The sequence below is a fragment of the Telmatherina bonti genome (genome assembly GCF_933228915.1).
Source record: "Telmatherina bonti genome assembly, chromosome: 2".
NCBI classification, from domain to species: domain Eukaryota; kingdom Metazoa; phylum Chordata; class Actinopteri; order Atheriniformes; family Telmatherinidae; genus Telmatherina; species Telmatherina bonti.
The window spans coordinates 35,794,649-35,808,305 of NC_136620.1; the positions used below are offsets into that span (position 1 = coordinate 35,794,649).

The following is a 13,657-nucleotide window of genomic DNA, read 5'->3' on the forward strand; positions in this document are numbered from 1 at the left end:
ATTTAAATAACCAGATAAAACAGAGAAATCTGTGCAACATTTTAGTGCGTTTGTTTGGAAGTTGGCGGCGTGGGATCACTGACACAGACTGACATGGACCTTGAAAGGAGCAAAGACAAGAAGCTGGATGAATTGACAACATAGGGAGAAAGCAGAACAAAAGACCAGGTGGACTCTCTGAAACCGCTGCTGTCAGAAGCATGAAAAAAGGAAATGGGGGTGGCAAGAGAGATGGTGGAAATGAGGTGAGGAGGAAGGAAGATGAGCAAAGGAAGGCAGACTGAAGGACAGATCACCTTTTTATCTGTTGCAAACTGTAGAGGCAGGAAGAGAAGAGAGAAAATGCATGAGAGAGGGGGAAAAAAAACCCATCAGTCTGTAGAGGTGGGGCGGGAGGGGAGGTGGGGCAAGTGTGGGAGAGGCAGAAGGGTGTGTGCGCGCATGAACCACTCTTCCCCTTCTACGTGGGTGCCACAAGCTTCTGTGTCTCTCCAGCAGAGAATAGAAAAGTTGAGGCAAAATCTGATTCAGCACCACCAACTTCCAAACATCCAGAACAGACTCAGGTCTTTTTTCACCCCTGTTTTACTTCTACTCCACTTTCACACACACACACACACACACACACACACACACACACACACACACACACACACACACACACACACACCAACCATCACTCGTGGTACTCTAGAAGGAAGGCAGGACTAAAGGAGAACTGTTACACACCTTTACTCCCAGCAACCTACCCAGCCATCACCAGACGCTTTGCCCAGGATGTGGACTTTTCTGTTGGGGGTTGTCTTTGGATTACTGGCCTCCTCCAGGTCGGATCAATTTCAAGGTGAGCAGATTGTGCCTTTGACTGGCGGATAGCTCTCTGTGCTGGGATTTCTTTGTTTTTTCTCTTTTGTGCATAAATTGTGCAGCTGTGAATGGCAACTCTTCTTTGTTATCAGAGTCTTAGGACTCAGACAGTGATTTAATTGTTTTATTTTTCCCCTCTTGAGCCTTGTTGAGCACATGAGTGAGCGCTCGTGTAAAGAAAAGCCGGTGAAAGAAAGAAGGCTGTGCTCTGCTGAGCCTGCTGCTTGTAGAATGGATGAGTGGATGCCGGCAAGAGAGCATGTGCTACACCAGCGCAGACAGGCTTACTGTATGTCTGGCAGTCTGAGACGCCTGACAGACACAAAGAGGACAGGCGCTCAAGCTCACTCTCTGTCTCATGCACAAGCTGGAAAAATCAATGTTTATTGAGGTTTTGGGTAACGAGTGGAGCTTTTAAGGGGATTTTAAGGTGAAACCAAATATTTCACACCTATTTTTTTTTTCTGTTCTGCCAAATTTAATGCTTTAGTCTGTGTTACAAAGGGATGTTCCCCAATCACTCCAGCATCCTTCTCTCATTCTCCCCCTCTTACCCTTTGTCTGATTCTCACTTGTGATTTCTGTCTGAAGGTTTTGATTGGATTTGTTGCTTGAAGCGATACATCTCCAGAGGTGCAGTTGGTTCTGAATCAAGAAAGTCTAGGGACTGTCTGGCTGTTTCCCTGAGGAGCTGGTGGTCGGGTTTTTCAGAAAGACTCCCCTCTGGCGCTGCGCCAAACAACAATCAGCATCAGGCTATGAATTTGACCAGGATTTAAAGGCATAATAGGAAATATTTGAGCATCTCAGGTGCAGCACATGAAAGAGGAAGGATAAGGGGTGCTGGATCACCACCCCCTATTTCACCCCTCATTTTTCTGAACCTGTCTTTGCCCATCTAGCTTTTTTTTCTTTGTGAGGTGTGAAATTTGTGCGTGTGCGTGTATCTGTGCATGTGTGTTTACAATAGTTGGTGTCTGGCAGCTGAAAGTGCTCCATGGTGGTTGCTGCTTATCCAGGTCCAGATGTAGTCTCTGATCTCCACCTTTTCCCTGAAGCATTTCATTAATAGCACATTTTGTGGCCAAGCTAGACTTCCAAAACTGAAGTGAGATTTATTTCATGTACTTTGGTGAAATATTTATGTCAGAAAAATTAATGGAAAAAAGTGTCTTCAACATAAATTTAAATAAGATTAGAATTTAATGTTTACTTTAGTAGTTATTGGATTGTTTTTTAGTTGTTTTAATCCAGGATGTTTGTGAACGTCCACCAAAAGGATCAAGTTGGCCCTTTTGGTGTTAAACAATCTGAAGATTTGCTTGAGATATTCTTTTGTAAAAAGTCAGCTCAACTTTCACATTTAGAAATGTCTCCTGTTTATCACTGAGGAAGCTGATTGACTGATCAGAAATAACATGATATGAAGATCTTACTTACATACATGTCAGTAACTGGTTTGATCTCTGTTATTTTCTTCCACTTCTTGTCCTGCGTGTTGCAGATATGCAGCAATAACAGACAAAGTCATCTTTATGTAACTCACTCCTTCTTGTTCTCTTAAGTTCACATATTCTGGCCAACCTGCCAGAAACATGGTCAGAGCTGCGTCCTTGGTTTAGCGACCCATCCTGCATGCTCCCGTGTCCTGTTTCAAGGTGAGAGGTGGTAAGAGGCCCCACAGACGGGGTCCTTACAAAGAAGGCTTGTGCCTGCATGGGCTCTGAGTGCTCCCAAACACGTGTTTGCCTCCTCTACCAATGTGCCCTCAGCAACAAACCACCCACCCTCAAGTTATACCTGTACAGGTAGCTTGTGTAAATTTAATCTTTTTTGTCATTTTCTGCTCAGCATTGTTGATTAAACTGAACTCAAGCGGTGCATTCCTCCTTCCCTACATTTACTCCATCAATTTATTTATGGTTGTAAATCTTCTGATCATGTCAGCATCTCCAACTGAAATCTATCTGTCTCCAACACACCTTTTGTGCTGCTACTTAAACAGCTCATAAAGACTTACATTGATCAGACATTGTGTAACTTTACAGTTATAGTTTAGATAAACTAAAAAGGTTTTCTCCTTTTTTTGCACAAGGTACATAAAATGTTGATACTAGTCTCAAAGAACTGGACACAGGTGACTGAGACTCAGTCATGATTTTAGTCATTCATTTTCTTAATGACTTAGTGCAATTCAGGTTTGCAGAGAAGCTGGAGCCGAGAAAGGATCAGATGAGACCAGTACACCCTGAACAGGTCGCCAGTCCATCACAGGACCAGTCATGATTTTCATGCCTTCAAACTCTGTTTGATAATTGAATTTACCAGCGACTCAAGACTTCACTTGGATTTGACTTGGATTACATCATTATGTCATTTTGCCAGTTAATTTACATAAACATAGAAACACATCATAACGACACTGGTTCGCATAAAAGACTAGGATGCTTCATGGTTAGCATAAGAGAAAAAAAGACATCATAGCAAGGGCTTAAATACATTCTTTTTACAATGCATCTGAAGAATGGACCTTTTTTTTCAAACTTCAAGTGCAGTTACTTTTACAGACACTACAGGTTTATTTTCATTTACCTTTTTATTGTAATGTGGAGATAACATTTGCTTGTGTACACAATCAATCCATAGTGTTCCTTTTGTGGGGATGTTCCCTCAAATGAAGCTACAGGAAAGACACATGAAGATTACTGTTTGTTGACGAAAAATATCTGAGAAATGAATTAATTTTGTGACAACTGAAATGGTTGTTTAATTATTTCTTGCACAATGACATAAAAAATGACACTTGATATATATATATATATTCATTTACAGAGCATACACAACAATCTATTGCAACCATTGTGGTGTCAGCACAATCATTTTACTCTTTTGAATATAAATGACACCTACTAGATTGCTGTGGACATAATGTAGATTAAATGTGTGAGTCTCAGATACTGTCAGTTTAGCCAGAATTGACACCTTGCAGAATGATGTGAGGACAAGCAGCAGAATAACAATGTTACTGTTCCATAAAAATGAAGAAAACAGTAACAGTTTCTGCAAATCATGTTAGGTTAAGGTCTCTTTGATAAAAGTAATAATATTCTGTTCTTAAATTAAAGAATTACATAAATAATACTGCATTTTCACATTCAGACACAATAAAGTCAGCATTTTGGCCTTGTAGAGCAACATCTGCTTGATGACTTTGAAGTTAGAGTATGTTTTTTAGGATAATCTATCAGTTGGTTTTCTTGATTTTTTTTCTTTTCTTTGTTGCTTTCAGCATGACGGAAACTGTGCAATATACTGTATTTTTTCACTTCTTCAAAAAAACAGTAGTAGTTTGGAAAATAGACAAAATTCTTACAACCACAAGTGTTTTTAGGAAGTGAACAAAACACTCGTAAAATGTTATGAGGGAGCATGTTCTGCTATTGTTTGCTGAGGGGCTTTTGTGTGTTTACATTGATATTTACTCTGTTCTTTTCCAATACAAAAACTTGGGGCCAAAGCAATGGGTATGACATTTATACAGGAAGATGTAAAGTAGTCAGGATATTTAGTATGTGTAGTGAGACGTTGAGCATGAAGGTAACTAAAATGATGCGATATGAAAACATATTGCATATCTGGAAAGAGTAATGTTTTAATTGTCAAAGCTGCAGTGATTTATTACACTTTCTGTTGTAAGACTGAGTTGACATGCAAGTGCATGTAACTAAGGACTGCATAAACATAGTTTGTCACTGACCTCAGCAAGCGGAGGTCAGCCTGAAACCAGACAGTTCCTGCTACTTAGATTTTCCCATGCACATATTTGTTAATGGAGATTAGCTCGACTTTTCTGCGAAGAATGGAATGAAATGAAAAGCCATCAGTGGACGAAGATTTTATTAATTTGGTTTCCTGTTGATTAAACAAAGAATATACGATAAGCAACTTCACATCCTCTGTTTCAGATCTATGTTTGAACCTATTTTGCTTGATCTTACAAATAAGTAAAAATAAAAAGATTCTAAGATGCTTAGTGTCTCCCATTAAACAAACTTTCAACTTCAAGTTTTGACTGATTCCCCTTGAATCAGTCATGGAAAACATAACAACAAACATGCTGCAGGACAGAAATGCAGCGAGAATTTTGCACAATATGCTGATTATGCTGACAAAAACCATCATCCAAAGGACCTTTGCAGTAGAAGAAGTGTCTCCAAGTGCCAGCTGCATTACACCAGCATTTCTCAATCATAATGTTTGAAAGCAGAGCTGGAGGTCAAGTATCTTATCAGAAATAATCGGTTCGAATGAACTGAAACCTTTTTTTTAAATTTAAGGAGAGCTTTTAAGCTGAAAAAGGAGAGAAAAAGAATGCTAGCTTATTCTGTCTAAAACAACAAAAACATAGCTTGTCTCCCATTAAATGTGGGAGGGGGTGTAGGACATAGAGGTTAAACATAAATCACACTGTAAGGAGAGCATCTGTGTAAGTCCTTGCCATGACCTTCAGGCAATCGGCCTGTTTTTTTTTTAGCTTCTTTGTGTGAGCAAACACATTTACACATTTCATTTCAGAGCTCACGTTTCACTCGTCCTGCTGGCCCGGCAGACGATTGTTGTGACTAGTGAAGGGAAAGATGCGTCTGCTGACGAAGTAGCTTCCCTCAAGTGTCATCATGCAGGACGCTGATGTGAGAGTTATGGCAACAAGGTCTTCCTCCAAAACCGGTTGGTGAACTATAACTAACAGTATGTCACAGTAGCAGTGGGACGTCCACAGTAGGTCCTCTGTTCAAGCATGACATTCCAAGCCTCATGACATTATCTGAAGGTTTAAGTGAAAACATCTCCAGAAAAACATGTCTGGGAAAGACAAGAGAGAATGATAAGAGGATAAAATATCAGTCAGAGCTGTGTGTGTTATTAATATGGACATAAATGCTACTTTCTCTCTTGTTGTGCCAGATGCGGTGTCAAGGCTCTGTAAAGACATAAAAATTTTATCAGACACGTTTTATCTTTGTGCTTCTGTGATCTGCCTGCTTGTCTGCACACATCCATGCAGGGGGTAAATTATTGCTGGCATAGAAAAGACGATCTGAGAATGGTGAAAGAATACAAGACAGAAAAAGAGAGTGGGCTTGGAAGAAAGTGATGTAAGAGTGTAGACTCATGCTTGTCAATTACTCCTAGTGCAGCTGGAGGTTTTGGCAAGACTCTGCATTAAAGCCCCCTTTCTTTCAGGCTCTGCATCCAGACTTTGCAGTCTCCTTGGTTTCAACTCCATTAGGTGACAATGGGGTTTTTGGGGGAGTCAGTGCCTTGGCATCACAGGCTTCTGGACTGTATAAAGACACTCACGGCCATTCTCTCTGCATACTAATGAATACTCTTCAGGTCTATGTCAGCCTTCTTTTCAGCCTGCTGATGGTGAGCTGTGCTTTCTTTGATCTCTCTGGGGCTGGTTTGCAAGGCTGTTGTCTGTTTTATTCCCCTGCTCTGTGAGGGACACAGTCCCATGTGCTTTACAATACCCCTTACTGGAACAGACTCTCATTGCCCAACTACCACAAAACTGAAGAAAGCTCAGCTCACTGTTTTGTTGATGTTCTCCTTATTTCAGCAAGTAGAAAAGTAGGAAAGCTACTAAACTGAAAATGTCTTGGTTATCATGTAATACATCCAGAAACTGCATCATACTCTTTGACTTCTGATAAATGTACTGAATATTTATACAGTGCAAAAATTTCCAAAAGTGCCTTACACGTTGTAAGCCTGACAGATAATGGCATTGCTTTTTGCAAACTTTTTCTTCAATAAGCTTTTTTTTTTTTTTTTCACTTGATTTGCACAGAATGAGCGAAGAAACACTGCATGCTAAATTTACTATGCTCATCTTTGAAGCTTCACTGGCAGAAATTCAGATTTCAGGATGTGTGTTCTCGTTTCCTGTCTGATGTCCTGATGAATCTGTTACCATGGTAGCGAAGAAACAAACAAAAAAAACCCAAACATGCTTCATTTCCTTTCTTCTTGCGTCGACAAGGAGGTTTTCTAAAGAGCTTTATCTGACATCTGATGCAGAGATGAGAAACTTGAGAAAGAAAAAAAGAAAAGAACAGAAAAGAGGGTGTTGATAGAAAGAATAATGATGAGTTCCCATTAAATAAACATTAAAAGATAGATTATTTTTCAACTAGTTTGCAACAGATTTTTTTTAATGCCACGAGTGCTCTTTTTCCTTTTCTTTGTTCTAAGCAGCTCAATGGTTGCATGGTCACACTTACATTGCAAGTTGCTTGAATGCTGATTGATACCTTTCTTTTACTCAATATAACATTTTGCCTGTTTAATAACAAGAAATTGTCGATGCATTTAAATTCTATGCTATTTTTATTCAGCCATTGCAGGTTTTTGCAGCCCGTGTGTGTGCAGCACAGATGGCATTCACTCAGGCAATTTTGCATCTTTTTTATTTCCATATCCTGGTGGATCTCAGGCAAACTTAAGCAAATGGGTTCAATAGAGTTTAAGGCACACTGTGCACTATTAAATTTTGTTGTGTTCCTTTTTCATTTTTCATGGTAGAGATTGCTTTTATTAGCTTTTCACACGGACAAACAGGAGCATTACCTTGCTTTTGCAGAAGAACATACACATTCATGCATCAATTCCTGCTTCATCAGGCTTTATTTAAACGAGAGTTGCAATTAAAGAGGATAATAAACCTCTGCATTAGTAAACACTTTGTTTCCAACCTGCTGAAGCACTTTGGAGGTACAGTGAACTCAAGCATGGCTGAAACTCTGCTTAATTTGTTTACTACAAATCCTCTCTGGTGAACTAAAATATAATTCCTTGTTGTGTGGCTCAGCATTTCATTTTTCTCATCAGATGGTTTTAACAGAGAAAGGTTAGATACTTTTAAAGCTGCCTATCTCAGAAAAAAACACTACGTATTTATCATTTAAGTTACCAAATCCCTTTTTATTTCATCATTCTGCAGTCCACTGTTAAACCAACCATTTGGCTGGTATCCACATGACTGAAAGTGGATGCAGCTGCACACATAGCCTGGTTTGTGGTAATGTGACTAAAACCCATACTTGTGCCCTCAATGATGTTCGGGAATTTAACTTAAGAAAACTGTTTTATCAGTTATGTTTTCTCTGACGAAACCAAGTCAGCAGATGTTTCTGCATCTGTTAGAGGCATGGTGTTGGTGTTCAGGCTCGTGTAATCGATATCATGAAGGGAGGGAATCATGACTTTGGTCCAACCTTTCACTTTTACTTGGCTTTGATATGAAGCATTCTAAAAATGGATGAATTCTTGTTATTTTCTAGACTTCTTGAACCACCAGCTACTTAGCTGTCAAAGATTATAAACTTGTTGCAAGTTTGTTTTCTTCTGTGATTATTTTCTTTCACAAGCCACAGTGATGGGTGTGTCTGTGTTGAAATGCAAGGTTTTTGTAATGATATGACTGGCTCTGTGTGTGTGTGTGTGTGTGTGTGTGTGTTTTAGTTTGTGGCATGCCTGTATCTTCTTCCCAACTGGGCTTGTGGTGTTATTGGTGGTAAAGGTGGCAGCTTCCTACATATGCACAAAATGTGCACATATACATATGCACAAAATTTTATGTATATATATATATATATATATATATATATATATATATATATATATATATATATATATATATATATATATATATATATATATATATATATAGATATATATATATATATATATATATATATATATATATATATATATATATATATATATATATATTTATATATATATATATATATTGTAGTTGTTATTGTTCTTTGTCATGCGCTGACTGGAATAATTAAACATTTCAATTTTTATTTATATTTTTTATTATGCAAGTGATTACAGACATGATGTTCGAGTTAGAAGCTCTAATGGTAAATTATTCCTATTGCAGCATCATAAAGAATCCTTTAAAAGATTCCTGCATTCATGAAGTGATCTGGATCACCGTTTCTGATATTTCCTGAAAATGTCTTTAAAATCCCTCCATAACTTTTGGAGTTATGTTGCTGGTGAAATTCTTGGTGAAATTCAGATGAAGCAACAGCGTTAAAGACATGACCTTTATCTTGGTGGAGGTAATAAATGTAATTTTTTCTTTTTCTTGCTTGTAGTGAATTCCCGCAGCTGCAGCTTTGCTGGCGTTTTCATCGTTGAGGGAGCAGACCGCCACACACTGGACTTCAAGATGGCGGAAAAGGTGTGTGAGCAGCTAGAGACCACCATGGCAAGTCTAGAGCAAGTCCGGATGGCCTATGACAACAACATGGAAACCTGCAGGTGCAACTACAATCCATTCCTCTTTAATTAACTCTCCAAAATGCCTGAGACGTGTATTTTATGCTTAATGTATTGTATTGTTTTTACATAATTTAAACTGCCATTCATGAATTTTAGACCTCAAGTCCAACTCTTTGAGTTACATTATACGCAACAATTTTCCATCTTTCTTTCTTAACTTCTGGATCCTCTTTTAGTTCTAAAACAGTTTGGTACTGTATATGATGAAATCCAGTGGTGAATCTAGCCACATCGTTGGAGTTTCATTTAAGAAAACTCCCTTCTCTTCCTCAATTCCACTTCCACAAGCAGCATATGACTTCTGTGTGATTCACAGTGATGGCACATAGCAGCAAGAAGATACTGTACTTTACATCAACTAATGTTTGTGAATTCTACAAATAATTGTGTTGTGTCCATGCAGGAAAGGTTGGACAAACAATGGAAGCGTGGTCATCCTCAGACAAAAGGCTCATGAAAAGTGTGCAAAGAACATGACTGGGTTTATACCATCTTCCAATGTAAATTATACAGACGGCTTCGATGCCTACTGCTATGATGAAAAAGGTGACTTTACATCAGAAAATAGTCAATAACAGCTTTTTATGCCTGACTGACATATATATTTAGAGCTCCCACTGCATTTAGTTTATTTATTATAACTTTGGTAATGTCCTTTTCCCATTTCCCCTTCTGCTAGCTGCACCCGGGAAGAACTGTGATAAGCAAATCCTCGCAGGCGAAAAACTTCAGGCAGATGCACCAGGTCAGTACATGAAGCAGGGTAACCATCTCTTCTACTGTAACACAATTTCTATGAAAGATTTAGTTGGATAGTTAGATAGATAGAGTGAGACAATAATCAAATCAGAATATTCAAAAGATAACATCACTTCCATGTTCAACAACATTCCCACCACCTGGCTACCTGGTTTCAGCTAGGACCCAAGTTGGGGTTCACTGAGCCTGCCCACATGGACTCCCCATGGTTACTTATCCCGCCTACATCCCTTATGGGACTCATACAGCCCGCATTGACTTCACAAATGGGACCCGTGCAGCGGAAATCACATGGGACCTTCAAAATATGCCCAGTTTAAGGCCATGCCCAGTCAGGAACAACATATCCTACATTTAATCTGTATGGGCCCTACATGGACATTCTGACTGGGATATGGAGCCTGCATGGGTCCTGTGCAACTCACCAAGTTGTCCCCCAGCTGAAACCCAGTCAGAACCAAGTTGAAACCCATTTGGGCAAAAGCCGCGTGGGAAATGTGTATAAACCCATGTGGGACCCTTATCAGCAGTCCAGATTTAACCTGTTTGGGCCCCACATGAACATGCTGGCTGGGTCAGTTTCCTTCTGTAAAAAAGCACACAGTGGCAGCAGTTCTCATGTCCAGTTATCAGGACTCTGGTTTATGTGGTTGAGCAGGTTGTCCAAAAACTGAAAGGTTAGCGATGCGGGAATGTTTATATGAATGTTGTATGAAGGCGTGAGAATGTTAGTTGGATTGACCACCGCGTGTACATCTGTCTACCCCTGTGGCTGCACATGTAGCTTACCATCACCAAGTATGAATGTGGAGTAAATGAATAATGAATTTCCTGTAAAGTGATTTGGGTACCTTAAAAAGTGTTATATAAATCTAGTTCATTATTGTTATTTGATTGTATACTATCCCTCAAACAAACACAGGAAGTACTAAGTAATTACTGGTGAATACACACAGATAACAACAACTTTATAACAGAAGCTATTTGTAATTATGAATGTGTGTTTCAGTGATAATAAGGGAATACCAATTACATGAAGGAGGGCATGACTCATGTCATAGTTAACACATTAGTCAGTCACAGTATAATAACATTTAATGTGCTTCTAGTGATTTTATTTTTCTGTACATATTTTTTACAATTTAGAGATTATTAGAATATTTATATATTAATAAAGGAAAGAACTCTTCCAAGAGATATTTAAAGTAATGCTTGACTGTAATTTTTATAATTATTCCTCAAACAGCTGAGACTTCACCACAGCCACTGACTCCAACCACAGCAGAAACTCCAAAATCTCAATCTGAGGGGGTTTACGATGACCAGACTGGCAATGGTACTGTGATCCATGATGGAGGGGAGGAGGTGGTGGAGGAAAACCACAAAACTACACCACTACCTATCATCCCTGGAGAGGGACCTGAAATCCGCACTGAGGTTCCTGATGAAGGAAGCCACGATAACAGCACCGTGGCTTCCAGTTTCACTGGTAAGGAGCTCGACCAGGATGCTGGATCTGGGATGCAGCCGACCTTGGATGTGGATGAAGCCGCGTCACTGACGACTGTTAGAGCGCCAGAAGTAACACAACATACCTCTGAACAGACTGAGACGCCTGAAAACAATGTAGACTGTAAGTAAAACTCACAAACTGCTTTAAATGAAAGCTAAAGAAATCTACTTACAGCTTGTTCTCATTTAAATGCATTCAATGCAAAGTAACATTAACACTATCAAGTAAAAGTCTGGCCATAATAAAAGGCAGTGGCTTGATTTGTGCTTACATTGTTTGAAAACACAATCCAATAAACACGACACTTGTGACATCAGTTGCAACAGGTTTCAGGAGAACTGGAGTAACTTTGAGAACATAGGACGCCCCCTTGTGTTTGTTCAACCATACTTAGAGTACAAATCACTTCACAATGATATTTAAGATTAAATTCGACAAAAAAGAAGATGATATTACAAATAAAAGAGGGAAAGATTTTTTGTTGTTGTTGTTGGAGAGAGAAAAATACACATGTGATTGAAATAATTTGATATAAAATGAAAGATAATGTGTTTATTTTTGCAGGGCTTGACTTCTTGGTTCGATGTGTGAGTGAAATCTGTGTGTTTAAGATGATTTGGGTGGATTTTTTATTTTATTTTATTGTCTTGCAGCCTCACTGCAAGAACATAATGACCAAGGACGGGTCATGGGTCCCGTGGATGACCAGCAGGAGAGCAGCAGTTCATCAAGTGAGCACTTGTCAGATAAAGACATTCTCATCATGTTTTTTTCCCTACTTTTAATGCAAACAAATCCTGTATTGTTTTTCCTTTTTAGACTGGTTGGTAATTATTGGAGTGATTGTGGCAGTTGCTGCCATCCTGTTTGTATGTGCAGCCGTCGCAAAAAGAAAAAGGTATGTCTGTCACTGCTGCTTCACATGTTTCCTCTTGTTGTTTGAGTTATTTGCCGTGTTTATTTCTACAGTCTGAACTCAGTCAGTTGTAAATAGATGCATCTGATTGTTCTTTTGTAGCTGGTGTGGCAGGCAGCAAACCCTGATAATCACAGCCAAAGATGGCGGTGAAGGGAACGGGACGGCAGCAGCGGCGTCCAGCTCCCACAACCAGGACACAGAGCAGGAAATGGTGACCCTCATGAACAAGGAAAATATCCAGGAGAATGGAAACACAGAGGAGTTCACTGTCATCACGCTAGAGGAGTCTCCAGATAAAGACCAGCAAGCATGAGAGGGTTCAGAGTAGAAAGAGGAGGGAAGGAGCCGGTGAGGGGAGGGGAGACACGGAGCAAGGAGACAGCTAGGAGAGAAGACAGGTTGATGTTTGGGCTTAAAAAAAAAACTGGGTTTATAAACTGTTCTGTGTAGACCAGCACTGAATGACATGATGTGAGGGGATTTGAGTGTGTTATTTAGAGATTTAGTCAAACTGAGGAACACGGTCTGATATTAAAGCTGTTACCTCTCGGTGGACCGGCACATGCAGCATTGTGTTTGTATGCTTAGTTAGGTCTGAAAGGAGGTCATCCGGGTGTGGGGTTTTTTTTTTTTTTTTAATGTCACATACTGAATTTGGATGCTTTGTTGATTTATGAAAATAGTGAGGTTTAGATTTCAAAGGGAGGATTTGTGAAAAATACCGGCGGGAAATTCACAAATTTTCCTTCTTTTACAGATTTGGACAATCTTAAAACTTTGAGATGTTTGGCTTCAATGGCAAATAATACATCAGAAAATTCTAAGAGAACATTAACTGGTTTCAAGTATTTTTATGTTGTTGTTTATGTTGTTGTTACTGTTGCATATTTCAGATATTACCTGTGGACTGAAATTTTTCCCTTTTTATTTTTTCATTTTCCAAAAAGTTTTTAAGGTCACCACCTTAAACAATTGATCCTCCTTTTCTCCATATCTGTATATAATGTATATCTTTAAAGCTGCCAGTGCTTTTTGTTATTTAGTAGGAGGGGGCTTTGTCCCTTTCAAGTGAAGGAAAGTGTCTTTATTTGACTCTTATTTTAAAAAAAAAAAATTACCTCAGAGGTAAATGTTTCTGAATGGATTTTGTAATAGTCAAGGTGAAGTGTATATTTAATATGAATTAGCTTAATGTATAAATTCCAAAATTGTGCAATTTTTACACCACTGAAGTT

The 13,657-nt window shown here is 39.0% G+C and overlaps 1 protein-coding gene across 1 annotated transcript; it reads left to right on the forward strand.

Annotated features, from left to right (window-relative positions):
• Positions 1-777: 777 nt before the first annotated feature.
• On the forward strand, positions 778-12,934 carry LOC306762504 (uncharacterized protein; the record flags this gene model as incomplete). Its single annotated transcript, XM_079249002.1, has 8 exons — positions 778-844; positions 9,045-9,210; positions 9,635-9,777; positions 9,911-9,976; positions 11,237-11,623; positions 12,157-12,234; positions 12,323-12,401; positions 12,522-12,934. 8 exons carry the CDS (start codon positions 778-780, stop codon positions 12,733-12,735), a joined length of 1,200 nt encoding a protein of 399 aa, XP_079105128.1. The 3' UTR covers positions 12,736-12,934.
• Between the last annotated feature and the right edge of the window lie 723 nt (positions 12,935-13,657).